The sequence below is a fragment of the Argiope bruennichi genome, chromosome 4 (genome assembly GCF_947563725.1).
Source record: "Argiope bruennichi chromosome 4, qqArgBrue1.1, whole genome shotgun sequence".
NCBI lineage: Eukaryota > Metazoa > Arthropoda > Arachnida > Araneae > Araneidae > Argiope > Argiope bruennichi.
The window spans coordinates 107,407,790-107,433,215 of NC_079154.1; the positions used below are offsets into that span (position 1 = coordinate 107,407,790).

A 25,426-nucleotide genomic window follows, 5' to 3' on the forward strand; every position below is an offset into this window, starting at 1 on the left:
TATAACATAAATCGATGCACAGGCTATCACAGTCGTTGCAGTGAAAACATCCATTTTTTGCTATTTATTTGATCACGTCAATTATTTGTGCTTTCACACCACACTTACAAAAGGCAGCTTGTGACTGTGAAATGACTATCAATAATATTGATTGATAAATAAGGCGCACAGTTTACAGGAAATAATTGTAAAACAAATTACAATTGTTTTTTAAAAATTTAAAATGCTTAAACTGTGTATTTGCAGAAAAAAAATGCCAAATTAGATACTTCATCAGTCACATCTGAGGTTGACAGTAAGAAGATAACTACTTAATGCGGCATAACACTTACTTAATAATCCTGAATATGATCCTATTGTATTTTTTATCATCAGTATGTCTATTTAAATAATTTTGTATGTGATCGATTTGGATTTATTATTATCGTTATTCCTAATTAAATAATGAAAATGATTTTACTAAATTTGAATCATGAATATAATCATATTGTATTTATTATTATTATGTCTAGTTAAATAATCTCAAATATAATCCCACTATATTGTTATAGTTAAGTGATTATGAATATATTTCAATCATGTATAAAAGTAATAGATATTGTTCAATAGAATTTAGTATTAGATACCAGTATTCGATATTCGTTTTTACAAAGCTATATTTAAAGCAATATTCGCTAATTTCATTAAGTTGTTTTAATATATTAACATATTAAGTTGTTTTAACGTTATTATAGTTAATTAGTTATGAATATATTTCAATCATGTTTGAAAGTAATAGATATCCCTCAACGGAATTTTATATTAAATACCAGCATTCGATATTCGTTTTTACAAATCTATATTTAAAGCAATATTCACTTATTTTATTAATGTTATTATAGTTAAGTAATTATGAATAGATTTCAATCATGTTTAAAAGTAATAGATATCTCTCAACAGAATTTAATATTAAATACCAGTATTCGATATTCGTTTTTACAAAGCTATATTTAAAGCAATATTTACTTATTTCATTAAGTTGTTTTAACGTTATTATAGTTAAGTAATTATGAATATATTTCAATCATGTTTAAAAGTAATAGATATCCCTCAACGAAATTAAAAACGGGTAGAAACACATATTATTCTGGTTAAGCAATCCTTCGTAGATTTCTAAGAAATATTACGCTGAGATGTCACTGACTGGAAAAAGCTTTAATAAATTTACTTTTTTAATTAGATTTCAGTTGGAATGTCAAGCAATGAACAAAATGTCTAAATCTCATTTAGGACTAAATTAGAAAGCTGTGAGCACCTTTGAGGAACATAACTTTCTTCTGCTACTTGAAGACATTTTCAGCAACATAAATGTTCACTATAGAGCTTTATTTACATAAAATAATTTATAAGTTTGCCATAACAATCAATAACAGGAATAGAAGCTTTTCTGTAAAGTGTCCATAATTCTCTTCAACAGTTCATAAATGATTGATGTTGATTTTTTTTCTTCAATAAATCGACCAATAACATCAATTGTATCACATCTACAAATGCTAAAACTGCAAGAGAGCAACACCACAATTGTCTTGGACGGTTCCTTAAATAGTGGCTGTCATATGAAAATCACATAAGAAATGAAGATAACAAGATGAACCTTTTTTTTTCTTTCTCAGATCTGAATCCACACTTCAAACTTCTTCTGTACATCAATCGGTCAATCAAATTTCTGTACATCAGTCGGTCAAAAACCATTTCATGATCTAAATTCTATAACATATGTCTTGACACTTATGCTAACAAAGAAAATCAGAGAATGCAAAATCGATGCTTGTGTTAATTAGCAGCAATATTTTTATGAAAAACACTGGTTTTTTAATTCATGGAGCAATTTAGATTAATAACTGTAAATTTAAAATTCCAAAATTATAATTAATTATTATATTGTATTGTTTTAATTATTTATTAATTGATTGATAACAGATTTAATTCAATTATTGCTGATTTGGTATTTATATAAAGCAGCACTGCAATTTTTTTTTTGAGATAAGTTTCTAAATTTACCATTTATTTTTAAATATCCTTATAAAGGCATAATTTTTTGTACAAATGTGAGATTTATTATATATATATCTAATTGGTATTTAAAGAATATTTTTAAAATGGTTGCCAGTGTTTAAAAAATTCTTGAAATAATTGGATTTTAGATCATTTTTACAATAATAATGAATATGAAATTAAAATATTCATGAAAATGAGTTTCATTATGTACATTTTTTGTACTAAGGGATCCAGATCAAAGGATTAATTACAATTATAGTTATTTAAGAAAACGTTTGTGCCGAAACATTATTTTTTTCAATATATTACAATTTTTAAATCCCTCTATGTCAAGTGCTTGCATTTCTCTAAGCTTAATAGCATCAAACAATCATGTCAATAGAGTTAAACTTTGTTTTTACGTCCATAAATTATTTCACAAACTACATCACAAACAACTCGAATTCACACATATATCAATAAATGTGCACATCACTTTAATTTGTTCACAACCTTAGAGAATTCACTTTTTACTTGAAATACAAATTGAAAGATCAAGATATACTGTGACTCAACTCAATCTCAGTGTTAAATAAAAGTCTTTCGTTTTGAAACAGAATCTTCACTACTTATAAGATACCACAGAAGTTAGTTAATGGCTTTATAAGCGTTTCAACTTGAAATTATACAACGAATACTCTAGATATGCTAATCCAGAATTTATGTCATTCGAGAGGTTGAAATGCAGATGATATATGAACATCTGCGCAGGTTTCTTGGAAATGACTCTCAATAAAAATTTAATTTGAATGCCACATTCTTACTTTTTTGACTCAAAATCCAAGTCAACGAAGTCAAATAGCACCTGACCAAAATGAATGCATTGCAACATAGTGTCCGTTGGCTGAAATGCATTGTCAGGTCATTAATTATTAAATATTATCGCCACAATCTGAATAGTTTTCCTTTAGAGTTCTGCCTTTTATTCGGTGGGGGATCTAATGAAGCATCAGTTTGAGATTTTTGTCTTTTGTCTTCTTGTTCCTGTGTTTTTAGTTTCTTCATCACTTGATTGTCCAACAGAACTTCCATATCCATCTACGAACAAAGAAAAAAAATGTAATTATCCAGTTATACAATTATTAAGCACAATTTTCAACTAAAATATTTTACTTGTGGATAGTAGTAAAGGGGCAGTAGACATTTTTGTATATCTAATATAAGTAGTAAATAGTTTTTCGTTATTTTTTTAATGAGAAAACGAAATGTTACACAATAAATATCTCGAAAGAAAAATTAAGTTTTTCAGCATTTATTACCTTATTAGAAGCCTGAAATTGTGGAAAAATCTATTGATAGAATACGATGTCGATTTTTAATGGTCACAATAAAGTCTTGAATGCGTGTGTGTGTGTGTGTGTGTGTGTGTGTGTGTGTGTGTGTGTGTGTGTGTGTGTGTGTAATGATATTTTTAAATTTAAATAAAATATAATTTCTAATTTTTATCTTAAATTAGACTACATTAACATTATTCTAAAATATTATTTTATTTCCTGATTCAATTTCTACTTTTTTATTTAATTAATTCCAACACGCGGTTAAAAAAATGGCTGATTCCGGGGTTCCCAAACCTGTAATGAAGGAATAAAAATCCCTAGCACTCCCACATATATTTAAAAGATACCTAAGATTCCTTTGCCTAAGCGGACGTGAAGCAAAGAAATTCCTAACAGAATCTCATAGTAAAATCACTGTAAGGAAAAAATTCTGGTACTTTTGTTCTTGTATCGCGATGTTAACACATGTCATTTTATCATCGCTTCGCTTTTCCCGTTGTACAAAATTTACTTCCCGTGGTGAAATAAATCGAACTTAAAATTTCAAATGTTTCTTCTTTTCGCCCACACATCTGGAAAATTATGTTTACATATATATCCTTTCACACTTTACTAAAAGATGATGAGAATTTAAAATCTTCATCTAGTAACATCTAAGAACTTTTTTAAAAAAAATTATATTTAATAATAAATTCTTTATTCTTCATAAAAATTTCTTTTTAACCCATAAAATCTTTCCAAAAAGGTTTTATGGGTTAAAAAGAAATATTCGTTCTTTTCTTAAAAAATTCTATGCTCTGAGGATGAAGTGTACCCCTTTGCATTCGAGTTTTTAAAAAATGCATATCTAATTATGCTATGCCAAGGATTCACAAGGGAGGTGTTACGTAAGCGTGATGTCTCCTGAAGGCCAAAATGAATACTATATCAAACTCAGAAACAATTCTAAAATTGATACACAGTTTAACTTCAATATATAGATGTACATTGCAATCCTAAAGTGTGTTGAAAATGTGTTGTAAGAATGTGTTGTAAAATGTACATCCACCATTTGCTAATTTTTAAAATAATGCAGACAGAGAATATAACACATAAAATTCGTCAACGAATTATTATGCAATTATCCAAATTTCATTAATTAAAACTTAATTTTAAAAATATGGTAAATGCATGAATACAATGTTTGAATTAAGACACAAATATATATATATATATATATATATATATATATATATATATATATATATATATATATATATATATATATATATATATATATATATATATATATATATATATATATATATATATATATATATATATATATATATATATATATATATATATATATATATATATATATATATATATATATATATATCTTAATATATATAAATTACGTGTCACGTTGTTTGTCCGCGATGGACTCCTAAACTACTTCACCGATTTTAATCAAATTTGCACACCGTGGGCAGTTTGATCTAACTTAAAAGATAGGATAGCCCTTTTTTTGAATTTTTAATTAGAATTTTAATTATTAATTAAAAACTAACTTTCCCGCCAAAAAATCGTTTCATTTTCCCCACTGCCAAATGAGTACGGCTTCAGTTTTTTTTCCCCAACAGTCATGAGGCTAGGCTTAAGATTTTTCGGCTGATTATCTAAAACGATTCTATTTATTTTTTTAATGTTTGATGCATTTAAAATTAAACATTGTTAATGAATCGATCTTTCAGATTCATTCTTAAGTACTTTTGAATTAAAATAAAACAGAATAAAGGAAATTAAAAATTTCTAATCTGCATAGCATTACCCCAACTGGCGTAGAAAAACTCAGGCATTTGCATTACGTTTCGAATCCGAATGTTCGAATTATTTATGATCCTATCCGAAAACGTTTCTCAGGAATAAGATATCATTTTCCACAATTATTTTTTAATGCATATAATAAATTTGACACGTTGCAACGGATAAAGAATCACGATCTTATGTTTGAATTTTGTATTACTGTGCACGGTGGCAATTCTCAGAAATAAGATATTTTATTTGAAAATGATTAATTACAAACGTTTTAACGGATCACTGATTAATATAACATACTAAAATTCTGCTTTTTTTTAATTATAAAGAAGTTTGGAAAAATACTTGGAGGTGCACACGAATAATTATTACTTTTCGTTTTGAATGAATTCCGATTCATTATTTGACTGTTTACTAAGAAAAATGTTGTACGGCAATAACATTTGTTACCTTCATTGAATTTTCAATTAAATGATTTTATTTCTTTTGTTAAGCATATCGTAAAAAAGGTAAGTGAACGAGCCAATAATAAGTTCCTCTAATCGGATAATAAAAAAAAATATTAACTCATTTGTATGCTAAATGAAATTTAATCTTTTTTATATAAATTATTGAAGATATGATAATAAAAAATGGTTACAATAATCATTTCAGTTTTTCATTTCTTTACTAATAAACTGCATGTACGTATCAAGTTATGTCAGCTATCATCAACTCAGCTATCATTCACTTCAGCTACAATGCTTATCATTATTTAATAAATGTTTCTAAAACTGATTTCATTTTGTAAATGAATTCTGAATTATTGCAACAGACAAATGTATCAATGACGGAATAAATCTCATGGCAACTTCATGTGTGGAATATAGAACTTTTTTTTTTTTTTAATCTTTCCTTTAAGCTGAGGAAGCCAGAATCGGTATCACTGAAGTTAGAGGATTTATTATACATCATAAAGGGTTTATACTAAGAAGAAAGGTTTTAAGAAGGAACAAATTATTTGTTCATTATTTGACAGTCACAATTATCTCTTAGCTCCAAGCGATTCTAACAGATGGCGGTATCTGTTGACTGGATTGAGTAAGTATTCTAACAGATGGCGCTGTGTTAAAAGTATCAACGTTTCACATAAGCTACAATTTAATGGCATAACCACCACGTGTTGCTGAGGCTAAAGTATAAGTTAAATTTATTTCGTAGTAAACGCAATACAATGAAATTCAATTGTTCTTACTTTTTCAATTTTTGGTATTAGCATAGCCGACCACGTGTTATTTAGACTGAAGTATAAATTGAATTCATATTAAAGTAAAAGTAATATAGTGCAATTCTTCTTGCTTTTTAATTATTAGTGCTTCATTGTTCAACAATCTTTAATTAAAATGCATGTTTAAAACAATCATTCTTATGGCGAAGTGTTGAAACACTTCGATTGGCCATAAACATGCGCGTACAATTGCAAAATGATCCATCAGCACAAATATTTTCTGAACAATTACTAGATATTGGGAACGGTAAAATAGAACTGCAACCAAATACGCAATGCATTAAACTGCCAGACAATTTCTGCACTGTTCTTGAGGGGGAAATGAATTGATTCAGAGTATTTTTCCGGATATACAGAGTAATTACTTGAATCATAACTGGCTCAGTTATCGGGCTGTTTTGGCAGCCAAAAATGTTGATGTTGACGAAATTAACCACATAACCTTCGATTAAAGGTTGGTTCACCTATTATTCTCCTGCGTAATTTGAATCCATCTCGATTATGCAACGGTACGCGTTTAGTCATCAAAAAGATCACTGGAAATATACTTGAAGCTACCATTTTAACTGGAAAGTTTAAAGGAGAAGTGATCCTGTTGCCACATGTTCCGATGATACCATCAGAATCTACGATACCCTTCAAAAGGTTACAGTTTCCAATTCGTTTAGCTTTAGCCATGTCTATAAATAAGTCTCAAGGCCAAACAATGTCCATTTGTGGTTTGGATTTGGAAAATCCATGTTTTTTTCATGGGCAACTATATGTTGCATGTTCATGTGTAGGAAAACCGTCAAATCTATTTGAGTTAGCTAAAGACGGGTTAACCAAAAATATTGTGCACCGATTAGGGCTAAATTAAATTGAAATTAAAAGTATTTATAATTCAAAATAATAAACATTAAGATAGTTTTAAATCTTTTATTAATAAACATTAATAAAAGATTTAAAACTATCTGCCCTACCTACCTCATTTATAAGTTTAAGTGTTACGTGTTTTTTACTAACAACTTTGTAATGTACTCATTTGTTACAAACTTGAAAACAAAAAATAAAGAAATTTAAATTTATTTTTTTTGTATTGATTTTTGCTCAATATCAACGGTAGTAGAAAATCAATCATGGAGGTCCCCATGTTTTTTTTTTACAAATGGCATCTGTGTAAAAAAAGCATGGTGGTCCCCATGACTGGTGTTCTCCTACCGTTTCCCTTGAATAGTTTACTACTATGTAATATAACAAAAACCTTAGCCACAGCAACGAGTGGCCGGGTCTGCTAGTATATATATATATATAAAATTATCTATACATATCAAAAACGGGAAAAAATCACATAGAAAATACACAAATATCAATAAATACAACGAGAAAAATATTATTAATACAAACGATATAAAGGATGATTTTTTTAACAAAAGCAAAGGAAGGAAGAGACCCTGCTAAAACGTTTGTTTGTAGACAATTCTTTAATGAATATCTGATTGAAATGAACTTCACAAAGACGTTCATTGACATTTCATTGCGTATTAAATGATTTTCATACATTCGAAATTAAAAATGAATGAGACATTTTCAGAATTTGCATTTTCTATAGCTGTATTCTGTTTGATAAAATTCTATCGTGAAGAATATTAAAAAAATAATATTAATATATTAAAATAAGTAAGTTTGCAAAAATTGTTTGAAAATGATTCATATCAATCTCATGATATACAGGTTTGATAAGAGAACCAAAAGTCTAGTTTAGGGGAATGCCGTATAAGGTGTTTCTAAAATCATAGGACAAACTTTAATTATCCGCCAAAATAACATAAATTAGAAACACAAAGTGAAATCCCCACAGAGAACTCCCTGTCATTAAATGCAAATAATAATAATAATTAAACCCTTGTTAAAGTTTATTGAACGGATTTGATGCGATATAAACATGCAACATCGAATAAGAAATAATGAATGATTAATGATGATGAAACGATTAATGACATGAATGATTAATTAATATATGCGGAAAATAAACAGGATAACATCGATTAATTACCAATTATCATTAATAAGAATTTTACTTAAAATGGGTGTCTAGACGCAATTATGTGAAGCTACACACCCTATGTTTGCATTCATTAATGTCGCATTAATTGGGCTACTCTGTTAATGCAGATTTGTTTTCTATTAAATCTGTTTTGACGCTTGTCTGGTTTATTTTTTTCTTTTACTTAATTCCTTTGCAAAAAGTTCCTTATCCTGGTCGTCCTTTGAATTTATGACCCTATGTTCCGTCATGAAAATAGCTTGTTCCTGTATCCTTGATATTTCCTTAAAATTTCTCTCTTTAATTCAAAAACTCTTTATATATATTATGTGTTGTGTTTCGAAATATTGTATTTAATAACAGTTTTAATTTATAAAAAAATAACTTCCCTTTAGATTATCAAATTCATTACTCAACAGTAGTAATTTAAAACACTAGATACAAACGAAATAAAAATAAAAGGTCAATTTAGACTATACTTAATCTGTAAGTACTTATTGTTTTCATATTAAGTCTTTTCAGACACAAATAATCAAAGATTTACTGTTTATAAAAGGAAGAATAATAAAAGTAAGAGATAATTCATCTCAAAAAAATTAGATAATTATTGGGATCTAGATAAAAGAAGAAAAAGTTTCAGAGAAAAAAATTCTTCAAAGACTATTTTTATTATTTAATTTATAAAAAAAATAACTTCTCTTTAGATTATCAAATTTATTATTCAACAGTAGTAATTTAAAACACTAGACAGAAACGAATTAAAAATAAAAGGTCAATTTAGACTATACTTAATCTGTAAGTACTTATTGTTTTCATATTAAGTCTTTTCAGACACAAATAATCAAAGCTTTACTGTTTATAAAAGGAAGAATAATAAAAGTAAGAGATAACTAATCTCAAAAAAATTAGATAATTATTGGGATCTAGATAAAAGAAAAAAAAGTTTCAGAGAAAAAATTCTTCAAAGACTATTTTTATTATTTAATTTATAAAAAAATAACTTCTCTTTAGATTATCAAATTTATTATTCAACAGTAGTAATTTAAAACACTAGATACAAACGAATTAAAAATAAAAGGTCAATTTAGACTATACTTAATCTATAAGTACTTATTGTTTTCATATTAAGTCTTTTCAGACACAAATAATCAAAGCTTTACTGTTTATAAAAGGAAGAATAATAAAAGTAAGAGATAACTAATCTCAAAAAAATTAGATAATTATAGGGATCTAGATAAAAGAAGAAAAAGTTTCAGAGAAAAAAATTCTTCAAAGATTATTTTTATTATTTAATTTATAAAAAAAATAACTTCTCTTTAGATTATCAAATTTATTATTCAACAGTAGTAATTTAAAACACTAGACAGAAACGAATTAAAAATAAAAGGTCAATTTAGACTATAGTTAATCTGTAAGTACTTATTGTTTTCATATTAAGTCTTTTCAGACACAAATAATCAAAGCTTTACTGTTTATAAAAGGAAGAATAATAAAAGTAAAAGATAACTAATCTCAAAAAAATTAGATAATTATTGGGATCTAGATAAAAGAAGAAAAAGTTTCAGAGGAAAAATTCTTCAAAGACTATTTTTATTATTTAATTTATAAAAAAATAACTTCTCTTTAGATTATCAAATTTATTATTCAACAGTAGTAATTTAAAACACTAGATACAAACGAATTAAAAATAAAAGGTCAATTTAGACTATACTTAATCTATAAGTACTTATTGTTTTCATATTAAGTCTTTTCAGACACAAATAATCAAAGCTTTACTGTTTATAAAAGGAAGAATAATAAAAGTAAGAGATAACTAATCTCAAAAAAATTAGATAATTATTGGGATCTAGATAAAAGAAGAAAAAGTTTCAGAGAAAAAAATTCTTCAAAGACTATTTTTATTATTTAATTTATAAAAAAAATAACTTCTCTTTAGATTATCAAATTTATTATTCAACAGTAGTAATTTAAAACACTAGACAGAAACGAATTAAAAATAAAAGGTCAATTTAGACTATACTTAATCTATAAGCATTTTATTGTTTTCATATTAAGTCTTCTCAAACACAAATAATCAAAGCTCTACTGTTTATAAAAGGAAGAATAATAAAAGTAAGAGATAACTAATCTCAAAAATTTAGATAATTATTGGGATCTAGATAAAAGAAGAAAAAACTTCAGAGAAAAAATTCTTCAAGGACTATTTTTGTATTTACATTTTTAATGCTATAAGTAAATGCACTTTTTTTTTTTGCATAGAAATTTTGACTTACCTTCCATTGCTCTAACTGCTGGGACAATTCAATTTTCTGCTGCACAGCTTCCATGAGTTGACTGTTGATATGCATCACATCGATTCTTGTCCTGGCCAGTTCAATCTCTACGGCATTTTTCCTGCAAACGAAAGATTCATATGACATTAGAATTCCAAAACTGTTTTTTCCATCAATACTTTTGACGTAATGGAAACAAAACACGAATTCAGATTTCAAAAACATTAATTTTTACACAGAATAAATTTTAATTCGTTCAATTTATTGAAAAATAAATTTTAAAAAATCACTTATCATAATTTTACAATGAAAATCGTTCAGAGGATATTAAAAAATTGATAGTTTGAATTATTAGCGGTTTTTCTTTAATTAAAAAAAGGCTTTACAAATTTGGTGCTAGCAAAACATACTTCTTTTATCATGAACCGTAAATTTTGTCCAGAGCTTGATTAGAGTAAGATAACAATAATAATGGATTCCAGACTAGATTAGGCCACTGGCTGAGAAGAGGGCTTCAGACAAATTTATTAAAAAGTGTTATTAACCAAGTTGCCGAATGAATAAATTTCTAAAAAATACATATTGAGTGAAGTATAAAATATTAGGACTACAATATATGTTTAGATTAAATTATGAAAATTATAATTAAATAAATTTAAAAATAAATAATTAATTATTTGAATTCTATTGGAAATGAATCACCCATTTAAATGATTGTGAAAAATTGCACTTCATAGGCAAAGTATAATATTTGCTGACGTTCGAAATGAAATTACCCAACTATTAAAAGATGATTGTCTCATATTATATAATGCCTGGGCAAAATTTCAAAATCTGCCATTGAATGACAATTCTGTGCAGATCTATCAGATGAATCCACAATAAATAACAATCAAATTGAAATTTGTCTCTGAAAGTTGTCATTTATTCTTTAGTATCAAAATCATTCAAAAATAATTCTCTTTACTCCAGTTCTCTAATTCCTGTTTTTTCGTTTCAATTGGATATGAGGAAATATGTTTGTTAAAGAAGAGTGCCAAAAGTAACGACTTAAATATTTCTGTTTTGATAAACAACGCGATTCCTAGAAATTCGAAAAATCAATAATTCAGAAGCGAATAAAAAAAAATATGATGTACAGAAAGAATAGAGTAAATGAAACTTTTTTTTGACAAATCAAAATTTATTGGTATCGTAATTTACAATTTGAACAACCTGATTGTCAGTCAATAATTTTTCATTAGACATTAAAGAACATTTCTATTCCTCTTGCTCTATCGTAATTTACAATTTGAACAACCTGATTGTCTGTCAACAATTTTACATTAAACATTAAAGAGCATTTCTATTACTCTTGCTCTATCGTAATTTACAATTTGAACAACCTGATTGTTAGTTAACAATTTTGCATTAAACATTAATGAACATTTCTATTCCTCTTTCTCTATCGTATGATTATAAATTTGCTTACTGCTCTGAAAGAAATTTTCTTCCTTAGATAGCTGAGTTCTAAAATGGGGAACAATATATTGGACATCTATAAATCCTTATTCTGACAATTTGTTATCCCACTTAATGGATTACTCCACCAATCGGAGGGTTTAAATTGTTGATTATGTTGCAAATAAATTTTATTTTCATTACAAAAAAAAGTTTCATTTTTTTAATCCTTTCTATCAAATAGACTCATTTTGCGAAATATTGATTGTTTAAATGAATTCTGTAAATTATACTAATTTCTAAATTCATTTAAACAATTAATGAATTCTAAGCCTTATACTAATTCAACTACTTTTAATATTATAATTCTTCATCAATATATTATAAGGTAAAATGATAAATCAAACAAATTATAATTTTCATGCTGGATATAGGTTTTCCAATCTATTTATTAACTATTAGTTAAGTTGGTGAACGTAAACTCTTCATTTGTTAACTAAATATTTTTAGGTGCCATCGATCATTTACTTAAACTATCATGAGAATATATGATAAAAATTGCAATAGCTTGATTTTTTTAATTACATACAAAAAAAGTTCCTCGGATTTTTTTTATGATTTCCGTATACAGTTGTGTATAATTTACCTAGTAACTGCTTGATTTTTTTTAAATTACACACAGAAAAAAGTTTTAACATTTTTTTTTATATAATGTTCATATACAGTTGTGTGTAACTTCCTTTCCAACTGCTTGATTTTTCAATTACATACAAAAAAGATTTTTAAATTTGTTTTATAATGTTCATATACAGTTGTGTGCAACTTACCTTGCAACTGCTTGATTTTTTTAATTATGCACATAAAAATGTTTTCAAATTTGTCTCATAATGCTCATATACAGTTGTGTGTGACTTACCTTGTAATAGCTTTATTTTTTAAATACACACACAAAAAAAGTTTTTAAATTTGTTTTAGAACAGTATGTATTTGTTTTTTGTTTTATGTTTCATATACATTTGTGTGTAATTTACCTTGCAACTGCTTGATCTCTCACTTCCCATGCCTTCTTCACAATTTGATCTTTGGCAAGAGCGCTGTTATCCAAATCGCTCTGAAGCTGATCTCTACTTTCCCTTAGTGCATTCAACTCTGTTTCTTGCAATGTTAACTAGATAACACAAGGTCATATGTTAATTTATTTCTCTTTAAAATAATAAAATTCTACAATATCTGCATCATTTATAAAAAATAAATGCCTTCCTGAAAGACATAATGGTAATTCAAAACAAAGAATAAATGCGTAATAATTACTTTGGCAATTAGCTGAGATACATCTTCGGTTTTCCTTTTAATTTCTTCATTCTTTTCTTGAAGCTCTTTCTGGACTTTTTCCAATGTCTCTCTGTCCTCAGCAAGACTCTGGCATGACTGACACATCTGTAATATGAACATAAGGCATATGACTCTCAATAATTTCTTGAAATAAAATCAAAATAAAATTTTGAATTAAATATGAATAATGAAATATAATTATTGCTCCTACTTCTATGGTAATATTAGAGCACTTCAATTTAAAATATGAAAATCCAAGAGAATTGTAAGTACTTAAAATTATAACTATGGAATCTCAAGAATTTGAAGACTTTATAGAGTACTTTAAGTATTTGAATGCATTTTTAATTCTGAAAAACATGCGTGAAGTCAACGCTTCTATTTTTTATAAAATATCAACGTATGTAAAAAATTGCATCCTGCAATATAGCTATAAAATAAATATTGAATTGTCTGCAACAGAACATAGTGTTAAATATATAAACAAAGAAATTTACTAAAAATTACTGTCCTAGAATTAATGCAAACATCTTTTCAAAAATAATTTTTGATGGTTTTGTGATTGTCATGGAATAATGCATGATTTTTGGAGTGAAATAATAGAAATTATTGCATTAATAAAAACAAAAGAAACAAATGCGTTTCAATTCTGTTAGATATATTGCCAAAATAACCTACGTACAAGAGATCTTTATTAAAGAAAGTTTGTTCATTTGCTTAAGGAATTATTTTTTTAGTGTTTAATGTTGTCACAAGACATGGAACGTTGCCTAAACATGACAGACCAACAATTAATTTGCTCTTCATTTAGCCTATGTCTTAGCCTATGAACTTTGATGCTGACTTGTCAACTAGGACGAAGAAGCAGATTTTTTATGACACTGAATCTATGATTTATGTTTACCAAAATATCTAAGAACTTGCCCTTATATAATGCCTTTACATGTATAAATTAAGCATCAAAATTTATCGGTATATAATGTATCTTTTCCCCAATTAATTGCATTTAGTAGTGGTCACAGGCCTATGAGACAAGCACCGTAATCATTGAAGCTCCTGAATAGGCTGAAACAGATGAACGATCTAAAAAGCATGTTACCCCATCGTCTTGTGACAAGAATGCCTCTTCTATGAGATTCCCCAGCTCTTTCGTGATGGACGTGAGCATGCCCAGACGGATTTCGCTGGCACGGATCTCTTCCGGCGAATGGGAAATCCCACTGTCCGCAGACGAGTAGTTGTCTCTCCTGCGCCGGAGGTCCTCGCACAGGCGTCTCAGCTGCCGGTAGATAGGAACCAACTCTTCACGAAACTAAAACATAATTTTAAATATGAATACAAAATAAATGAATTTAATTCAACATATTTAATCCAGGTCTCCCTGGAACTTTACCACTTATTTTCTAATAAAAGTATTATCCCAACTTGCCTCCACATAAAAATTGCAAACTTAGAATACAACCACTAGTACCGAAGCTTTTATTCCCAGACATGAAAATTTTGTACTTCGTAGCACGGTAATGAAAACCGTATATGCCATTTGGATGCTTTGGGGGGAGTTGATTAAAAATAAAAAAAACTGTGTTCATGAAAAAAGAAGAATTTTTTTGATTTTATTTACTTAAGAACATACACAAAAATAAAAAGCTTAAAGAGACAATGAACGAGAAAGGAAAAGCTATAGGTTTTACTTATTTAAACTGTGCTACACTTTAATCTTTATAGAAAAAATAATGCGTCTCTAATAAAATAAATGCATTTCTTTATATTTAAGAAAAGATTTTACGTTTCATTGAATATGTAAAAGAAGTTTACATTTTACTTACATTATATTCATATAAGATCTTTTGTAGGAAGTTACAAAGAATATTCTTTACTTATCTAAAAAAAATGATTCTATTTTGAGTTGTTTTTAAGTATTATTTAATTATTCATTTGTAATTGATATTCCCAAATTAAAATTATCAGATTTTCTAGTATTTTTTTAAAGTTGGGAAAGATTTTCTACATTCAAATTTTTCTTGAACAGTTCATTTTAATTCCTAGTTCATAATTAGATACAGATATGCAACTACGAACCAAACTCTTAAAATCTTAACTCTTCTTATACAAAGAAAAAGTATTGCAGATGTCAAACTAATTGGAGAATTTGAAAAATTTCTAAAATTATATTTGTCTGTAAAAACGGAGTGAGTCTGAAGAATGAAATTTGATATGTGGTCGTAACATAAAACAACGTATGAAATTTTGAAAAAATTAATCAAAAGATGCCAGTCAGAGACTATGAACATGATCATTCAAAAATGAAAAGAGTAGAATAGGTTGATGCATGAATTTTAGAATATGAACTTTATACCTAAATTATAGATCAATCTTTAATTCTGGAATAAATCTGTCAAAAGCTAAACAGTCTATTTGTTTATTGTCAAACTATATGTTTGTTAGAAGATAATTCAAAACAATGAGCTTGATAAATGAAATATGGTCATATATGGTTTTGAGAACAAATTTATAGATCTGTACCAAATTTTCAACAAGACAGTTCATCCAAAATATGTCATTCCCCTCAATTCTTACACTTCAACGCTTAATAAAAACGCTACGTATCGTGCCTTATTATGCTAATTTGACTTAGTTGCATTAACGCTTTGTTTGAAAACAACTTGGCAGCTATATTTGTGCATATTTCCTAATTTTAAACCGAATTCAGATGATGAGGGTGACACTTGAGCCCACACTTTTTCCCCTTTCCAAATTTCAGTTTCACACCAACTGGAGGACACAATTCAAGAAGTCACACATAGCGTACACCGGATCAGCATACACAGAGGTATATAAGGAAATAGCGTATAAAATAGGGTTTAAAACAGAATTCTCCGATTGGGAGCGATGTCCTTAGCACTAGGTTACTGCATCTCTGCACGTAATAAATAGAATTATAATAGAAAATGACGAGATGCAAATGGTTAATATAGATTTCGAGGTCAGTATTGTAAACTGCATATTAGAGAATTGGTAAGTTTCTATATAATAATCTGCGAACTCACAAATTGTTTTCTAAACGGACTTTTCAAAATAGGGTTTTTATTAGGGGGGAGGGTCCAGCAATATTTTTAATAATATATGTTAAAATCTGTACTTTGAAGATAATTCCTTATTATACAAATATCAGTTACTTAACAAGCTCCGCTATTTATAGAATTTGCAATAATAAAGTCACGAAAAGTATTAAAAAAAACCATAAAAAAAGAGGTTTATATTACCTTCCACGAATCCTCGGTATCCATAGCTAGGGCCAAATCAGAATCGTCACATTCGATTTCGTCCTCGAGAAAACCAAGCGAAGGATTTTTACTTCTCCCACACTGCATCAAAAAAATTAAATTAATAATATTGTTATGAAAGCGTAAAACTTATCAGGTAAATGACAAACCTTTTATCTGTATCGGTATCAGTAAAAGGTTTCTCGCAATTTATCATCTTTTGTAAGGTATGTCTTAAAAAAATACAGGTTATGACTGCCAGTTGTTTTTATTTTGGAGCATGTGAGCCCCGATTAAATGATTAGCAATCATCGCAGACTCCCTATCAAAGCTTTACTTTTACCACTTTATCTAAAGTGCCATCAGCACTTTCATTGAATTGTAACCGTTCCCTCCATTATAGTAATGTCAGGTGACGTGTGACACAATACCAGTGAAAATAGAGTGATAAACAAGTTTTGACACATTGAAATAGCTTTATGTAGAACAAAGTTCAGTACATCATTCGTTGAGTGAAATAAAGTACATTAATTGAATTTCTAGATCAGGTCCTTACTATTCAAGTTTTTCGAATTGGTAAAAGTACGTTAAAATAATAAATACTTCTTGATAAATTGTTTTAAAATGCTATTTATACAAAATAATATCTATCAAAATTTGATTTTACGTTTTTATGATTATTCATAGATTAATTTGAATGTCTGAAGAACTTAGAAAAAGTCTGTTAAAAACTGTCATTGTATTTCTTTAATAAATTGCTACTAACTTGACACTTTTTTCCCAATCTTTCTTAAAGGTTTATTTTATTTTACTTATTTTTTTTTTCATGATTTTTCCTCTGAGTCTAAATATTTATCCTTTACTTTCATTATTTTATACATATATCTGTACAAAAATTATGAACTTCTTTGTATTTTATTGAATTTAAATTATACCACTAAAAATTTAAATTGAGCTGTAAGCAGATATGACAGTTTATATAAGAAGATTAAATATTTGTTTATGTATAGAAATGTTTGGATTAATTGCTTTTCAAGGTCATCGACAATTTCCTTAAAAAGTTTTTCGAATATCGAATGATAAAGAGTGGCTATAAAATAACTTTCCCTTTTTGACGGCATCTACAGCTAAAACAAATGAACGAAATGAAACCACATTTCATGTACAGACTATAGAAGGCATTGGAAGATGAATTCCACAGAAAAAAAATTAGAAGAATTAGTAGTAAAAGTTGCCGATAGGAGAAATATTGACCGTTGTTCGTGATTGATTATTGATGTGTTCTTAATATGAACCCTACCTTAATTCAGCTTACTGGTAAAACTGCTTTACACTAGAGTGTAATGCCATGGCTGCTCTTAAGCAAACTTGCATGTATTATGCACAGAACATAATACTAAGAACATAAGGCGTTATGAACATCGAAACTGACAGTTTAGAAGCAGCAGTGGAGAACGTCATACACCGTATGCAATATATTGTACATAGGGAAGATCAGCATATTGAAAATGTTTCACGGCGTCCAGAGAACCCTAATGTTGTTAAATAAAAAATTATTTTCTGTGAGTTTCATGAATTCATCCATAATTGTATTCCTACAGCGCCAGTATTTCTCCTATTGGAAATTTTAAATACTTATTTATTTTTTCTGAGAAATTCATCTTCCCATACCTCCCACAGTCTGTATATGAACTGTCGTGTCATTTCATTCATTCGTTTTAGTTGCCACTCTGTATATTTATTTCAATTATTCAGAATAATATTTCAAAGAAACACATATTACTTTTATAAATATTATATTTACATTTATATTACATATAAAGGAATATACATTAAATTGTTTGTATATTCACATGACACTTGTTTAAAATTTTTGTTAGCTCATTCGATAACAAAATGGCATAGATATTACCACTAAGAAACATAGAGCTTTATTATCTTAATTATAAGAAACTAACTATCATGGCTTTATTTACCTGACTTGGCGATCTAAGTTCATCCTCAACCGATGACTGCGAGGACATCTCGATCTCGTTGAAGAGCGAAGGTTTGTCTCCATTGATGGGTGTCCCACACCTTCGCAACACTACATCCAGACGATTCTGCAGGTGGCTGTTGGTCTGACGAAGTTCATCAATATCTCGCTGTTGAAGCCGAAGCTGAAACAGATGAAAAATTATGCTTACTAATCTTAAAACTGCTTTACAGTATGAAATAAAGAAGCTATATATATATATACTCTAGAAACCTGTATTATTTTTGACAACTGAATATCTAAAATACGATTAATGAATTTATGAGTGACTTTTCACTCATTTCTGAAATGTAAATATGGAAGAATGAGATAATGGTCATAAACAGATACAAAATTATGAACTCTGGAACAAGAATGAAATATTAATTTTGAATCAGCATTTATGTTAACCCTTTATAGAGCCGTGGGAAGTATGCTTCCCACCAAATTTATCAATCTTTGTATGAAATTATGTAAGTTGGCATTAGTTCCGACACATTTTTTTAGGAAATCAGAAACTTAGATGCTTCAGTTCTTTATCTCAGACAAAAAGGATGTGTCTTGATTTGTTACTTAATTATTAATTTACCAAATTAATTAATTAATCAAATTAAATTTATCTAATAAACTAAATGAATCCCTTTTGTTATTCTAATTTCAAGCCTAAAAATATTTTAACATAATATGACTAGAAAAAATGGCCCTTTAAAGGGTTAAAACTTTTAGAAATTTGAGCTTTCAAGTGTCATTTCTTTACATATTCTTCCAATTACAAAATTCATGCAACAATATATTCACATGACAAGCGTAACTGCACAAGTCATCTTAATAAGTAACTATATGCTGCTTTGCATGATACAATACTCATAGGCACATAATATCGTCTTAAGCTGTCTTTACATATTTAGAAAATAGGCTTTATTCTTCAGAATTTGTCTATTCTTATGCAATAAATGAAGGTGAAACGAGTTTCGTACAAAAACGAAATTATTAGCATTGCAAACATATATTTAAAGTAAACTTGTATTATTAGTATTTAAATTATGAACATTACAAACATGGACGATAAAATTTCAAAAGATGAATTGAAGCTTTATAATGATGTTTATATTCATTAACTAATAAATAAAAAGTTTATTGAAAAATAATAAATAATTTAAGCAAAACTAACTGAATATATAAATCCGAAAAAAATTGATATAATTTAAATTAGATTTTGATAATACTAATGATAGCTGAAAAATTATTGCTTTTTTTTATTACACAATAATTTATTTGATAATGAAGATTGTTGCATGGGTGAAATGACTTGAAGACACATGTTGTCTTTTATGCGGTTTATTGATAGCATCAACAGCAAAAGGCACATGACGCCATAGTGTAGTAGGCCTAGAGAACAACACATAAAATTACTCGGGCGAGAGCCGAGATCACACTCCCTCTAGTTCACGAGTCAAGTTCGCTTCTACTGGAAAAGAAAATATTCTAAAAGCAATTACGAGATGCACAAAAGATTTTAATTTTGAATTTAAGCTGAACATTTCAGATTTGTTTGTCACAAATAAATTAACTCAATAAACTATGGAACGTTAGTATATGTACGTATAATAATTTTTTCTTATTTTGTTTATTTTTGCGTGTTTTTGAAATTTAATTATCTATACGACGCGTTTGATTATAACAGTTATAAATGGCATAACAATTTTTAATTAACTAATATGTACAATTGAATAGTAATAAAACGTTCCGTAATTAATATATTTTACATTATTATATATTTCAATGTCTTCGTGAAAAAATATTCATCAATTAATCGGAAACAATAATGAATTCAAGAATTTCTGGAATCATTTTTCTTTGAAAATTTCATAAGCATACAATGCGAAAAAAGATTTTTTAAAAAATAAGGACAATTTCTAAAATTAAAAATTTATTTTGCATAATAATTATTTCTAGAAAGAAACATATCATTGTCTGAGTTACTGCTTTATTACATTAAAAATTAATTTATATATATATCTTCAAAAAATGCACTAACAATATGCGCTACTAAAATTTTTGTAGATTAGCTGGTTCATCAAAAATGTTTAAAGTAATCATTAGCTAAATTTAGTACACAGATAAAAATCAAACATTGCACCGATATAAAGATATTGATAAGGAACTGAAACTAAAATAAATTGATTGCTTTGCAAATTGTACAGAGATAATATTCCAAAAATAAAGCAAATAAATGAACTAACTCATTTTGCAATCAGTAATAGATAGATATTCAAGGAAATTGTATTTTAATTCTAGTCTTATCCTCTATAAAACTTAAAATAATTGATTTCAGCTCTAGTTGTATTCAAACCTAATTGTTTTCAACTCTAATTAAATCTTTGACTGATTTTTTTCAGGTTAAAAAAATAACATCCACTTGATAAACGAATGCTTGTTAACCAATTAATAAGAAAGAACAATAAAAACTCTGATAAAGGACGTGAATTAAATAGATAAAAAAAAACTCGTACCTGTTGCTCTTGTTCTCTATTCCGCCTCTCCAACAACAAGATCCTGTCACTAGATTCCTCCAAGGACACATTGAGACCCTCCCTCTCATCACTGAGAGCAGATATCCTTTTTTCCAGCTCATATTTTCTCTCGGATAGTAAATTAATCTATTAACAAAGAAACAGTTTTTGTTGTAGGGAGTTTATATTACGAAATAAATTCCACAGATATGAATAAAAAAGCATCAATCCATCCTTTCATGCTATGTGGGTAAAATAAATTACAACATGAATCACAAAATATTTGATTAAAGAGTGTTCTTTATTTAGTAAAGTATTTAGTCTTTATCTAAAAATGTATAAAAAAATTCGAAATTTTTTATATCTATCTATTCAAGAAAGAAAAATCTAAAATAATTCGCAAAAATATTCCCCCATATAATATTCCATACATACATATACACACACAGACACACATGAAAAACAATAATGCATCGATTTTTTTTTCTCCCCCTGTCATGAGTGAACAGAAGAACAAAGCGAAAACTATGAAATTTAAACATTGTTGTGCAGACAAAAACAAATTTAATTAAATTAATATTGATATAGTTTTAAACAACATAATTTATCTCATATTTTACTGATTTGTTTCCCCCACCAAAAAGAAAACAAAATATTAATTGCTTATCAGTTTAATCTGGATCACGATTTTAAAAAAAATGTACGTGCTGTGCTGCCATCTAGAGGAAAGTAACGATACTTCTATAAATTATTTTTCCCTTTTCGTTGAAAGAAATCAACTCTAGATGGCGACACTATTTTAAATCTAACGTAATTTTAAGTTTATTCTTTAATTTCGTCACGAAAACTATATATTGCAATTTTTTTACCTCATTGTAAATTTATAAAATTCCGTCTTTTTTTTATTGTAATACTTTGGAAAAAACATCATTAGGCAATGAAAATAAAAATCAGGGTTTTAATCATTTCTAATTCGAATTACCTTAAACCTTTAAGTCTTTCTTTAGGCAAAATTTTAAAAAAAAAAAGCAACTTTAAACCAAATTAGAAATTAAAACAAAACTGATGATTCATTATCATAATTTACAAAAAATGCATTATAAATTATTCAAGAATTACAATAAAAATAAGAAAATTAAAAGGACATTTTGAATACTTACTTCTTCTCTTAAACCTTCTAATTGAGAAACGTGGTCGTGGAGGTTAGATCTCCGAACATTAAATTGTTCCCTTAGAGCTTGTAGTTGACTCTGAAGTTGATCTTCTGTTCGCGATGCCTGCAATTAAGAGCACTTCATTTAAATAATTATAAGCAAATAAACAATAAAAAAAATGCTGAGATATTTTCTTAATTCTCTGCTTTGATTCTAAATATTTCGTTGGCTTTGCTGTTGATGAAATTTCATTCCAAAATATCGGAATAACTTAGAAATAATTTGATAAGAGAATCCAGCTGAAACAATATGAACAGAAACTTTAATTGTATGGCAATAGCTCAATGGAACATTGTTGAAATACCGCTTTTTCTGTTATTGGTTTCTCTTCTCTGAAGTTCTTCGAAACCTCTTTGACTATTTTTATATATAAATCTAAATTAATGGTTACTTTGTAGATATCTTTTAATAGAAAAATAAAGTGGATACCCATCCCTATTAACACAAGATATTGTCCGATATCTCCACGATGTTGCTCGACATTCTGAACGCAGGCCAATATCTTGTAGATATCATACAAATGTTGTTCGGCATTCTGTGCTTATAGGAATCTCTGACAAAAGTTTAGACTTCTTTCTACAAAAATATACTGCAACAGCTAAATATATTATTGCTAGGAGTCTCTTCATGCTGAACATTTTGAATCGAGTGTTCATATCACAAATTGAACACTTCTCGTCCTTAAATGCACGATTTTGTATATTAGATATCAGAAACGAAAGAAAATGCAAGCACTTTTCCAAGCAAAAAGTGCCATTTTAATATTGGATTATAAATTTCTTATAAAGAAATACATAGTGCCTTAGAATCTAAGCAAACGATATGGATACTAAATGATATTGCATAAAAAGTTGATAGATATCTGACACAGTCTTCCGTTTCTTGCAGACCGTCCAAAATTATTAATATACAGAATAAACTTAAATGATTTAGAAATGTTTTATTAATAATTACATTACATTTGGATTTCTTTTTTTAACAGAATCTCCGAATAGTTTTTTTCTTCTCTTATATGTATGAAAAACCTAGGAAACCCATATAATTTATATAACCACCATGAATCTGCATTTCAATATAAAATCTGCAATAAGGTCCAAGGTACAGAAACCTGAGCATCCAAAGCCTTTTTATCTTTCACATTATCAAATCCTTTCTTCATATATTAACTGTTAATTCACTAATCCTCTTTCTACAAGCACTCTAACAACTGTTATGGCACTTTGCTGGTCTAACACTTCATATCAATGGAATCATCAAACAATTATAATTACTGTTAAACGCATTCTATTTACAAAAGTTCTTATTGATATAGTAAATATCCATGACCTTTTAGTAATACCTTTTACTATCCAAATATGTTACACATAATTTAAAATATTGGCAACCAGCCATACTCAACAAACTGTGCAGTTATAATAACTCAGATAACGAATTGTAACATTATATCGCTTGCTATGTCTAGTCAGATAAGAAGAAAAAAGACCTCGCTTATTAGGCCAGAATCTGTACTGATCCCCAAAGCGATAGGAAAAGTTTTAACTGTTAAAAAAAAAAATTAAAACACTGGTGAAGCGCGATCGGCGACCCATAACCGAATCACGTCTTCAACTAACGGAATCGATCTCCAGTTGAGCACAAGTGATTAATAGTTCTTTTCCTTTGAGAAAGTTTATTGCGTATGCTCTTTTATTGCACAAACTGCGTTAGTTTCACGTGTGGGTGAAAGAGAAAGAGTGAACCATTATGAAAATAAAAAAAGACGTGCGAACCTTTGACATTATGTGGTTGTTGATTTCACGAATCGTTAGTGATGGTAACATCAAGTATAAATCACGTTTTAAGGTTGGCTAATTTCTGGCAGCTGACGTGGGATAACGATATTCTGGACGGGAGCTGAGAGCCTTGAAAACTTTTTTAGTTAAAAATGGATGCAACTAATCGATTAGGCACCTGAACATGTTATGCGTAAGATTTAAAAATAAGTCTACTGTCAAAACAACAGATCTTCTCATAAGGCAAATGATAGATTTTATATTAATTGAGTGGAACATGGAATATAATCGTTCGCACAAATAAATAAGTCAAAAGAAACGAATTATTTATTGATAAGTCTTTTCAATTCAGCCTGTTTATCATGGATCATTAGAGAGTGAAATTTTTGTTTACAGAGACATAATAAGAATCGATAAAAGGAATGTCTAACTTCGTTAATCAACAAAATAGGACGTTTAAAGAATAATATGAAAAAGGCAAGCAAATTGGTAGAAGCGATTTATGTATTTTGGTACTTGGTAGGAGTGGTTCATGGATTTTGAATAATTGGAAGTTAAATTTCATATACAAAAAAGATTTAATTAACAGCATATACGAACAGTATAAATACTACAAGAGATGATACAAAGATTTATAAAATCTAGAAAAAAAGACTTATAAAGTGTGTTCAAAAGGCTTAATTTACAGAGTATACATAAAAATGGTACAAAGAAGAAGAAGAAGAAAAGATTTTGTTATGTTTCAAAATAAGCATGCTGTCGAAAGTCGCACAAAATTTTTTTATGTATTACAAGAGTTATAATATTCAATAAACATACTTTTAAAAAAATCTTGTCTTGAAATAAATTAATTGTGTTAACACATTTGTAAAACGCAAAGGAACTTTTACAATCGATAGCTAAGAAGCCTTTCAGAAACAGATAAATTCGAAACAAAACGTCTTCAAACTTATATTTTTAAAGGTTTTTATCTTTTTAAGATAACCAAAAAATATTGATGTTAATAAGCTTCTTTGAAGGAACAACTGGTCATGGGAACGATATCAAAGAAAATATCATTTTTAGGAAAAAATAAATCGACAATAGTAAACGCTGTATTCTTCTGAACTGTTTATAGGACTTAAAGTCATCTGAAGATTCTAATATTTACGACATAAAC

At 27.9% G+C, this 25,426-nt stretch overlaps 1 protein-coding gene across 1 annotated transcript in view; it reads right to left on the reverse strand.

Annotated features, from left to right (window-relative positions):
- LOC129966633 (bicaudal D-related protein homolog) overlaps positions 1-25,426 on the reverse strand; it is a 144,340-nt gene continuing 118,914 nt past the window's right edge. Inside the window, exons 3-11 of the mRNA XM_056081132.1 lie at positions 22,442-22,558; positions 21,282-21,428; positions 18,731-18,913; positions 16,755-16,856; positions 14,591-14,803; positions 13,471-13,596; positions 13,191-13,327; positions 10,720-10,840; positions 1-3,114 (exon numbers count right to left, since the gene is read on the reverse strand). Of these exons, the coding sequence (XP_055937107.1) occupies positions 2,956-3,114; positions 10,720-10,840; positions 13,191-13,327; positions 13,471-13,596; positions 14,591-14,803; positions 16,755-16,856; positions 18,731-18,913; positions 21,282-21,428; positions 22,442-22,558 (1,305 nt within the window). The 3' untranslated portion in view covers positions 1-2,955. The remainder of the gene's footprint in view (positions 3,115-10,719; positions 10,841-13,190; positions 13,328-13,470; positions 13,597-14,590; positions 14,804-16,754; positions 16,857-18,730; positions 18,914-21,281; positions 21,429-22,441; positions 22,559-25,426) is intronic.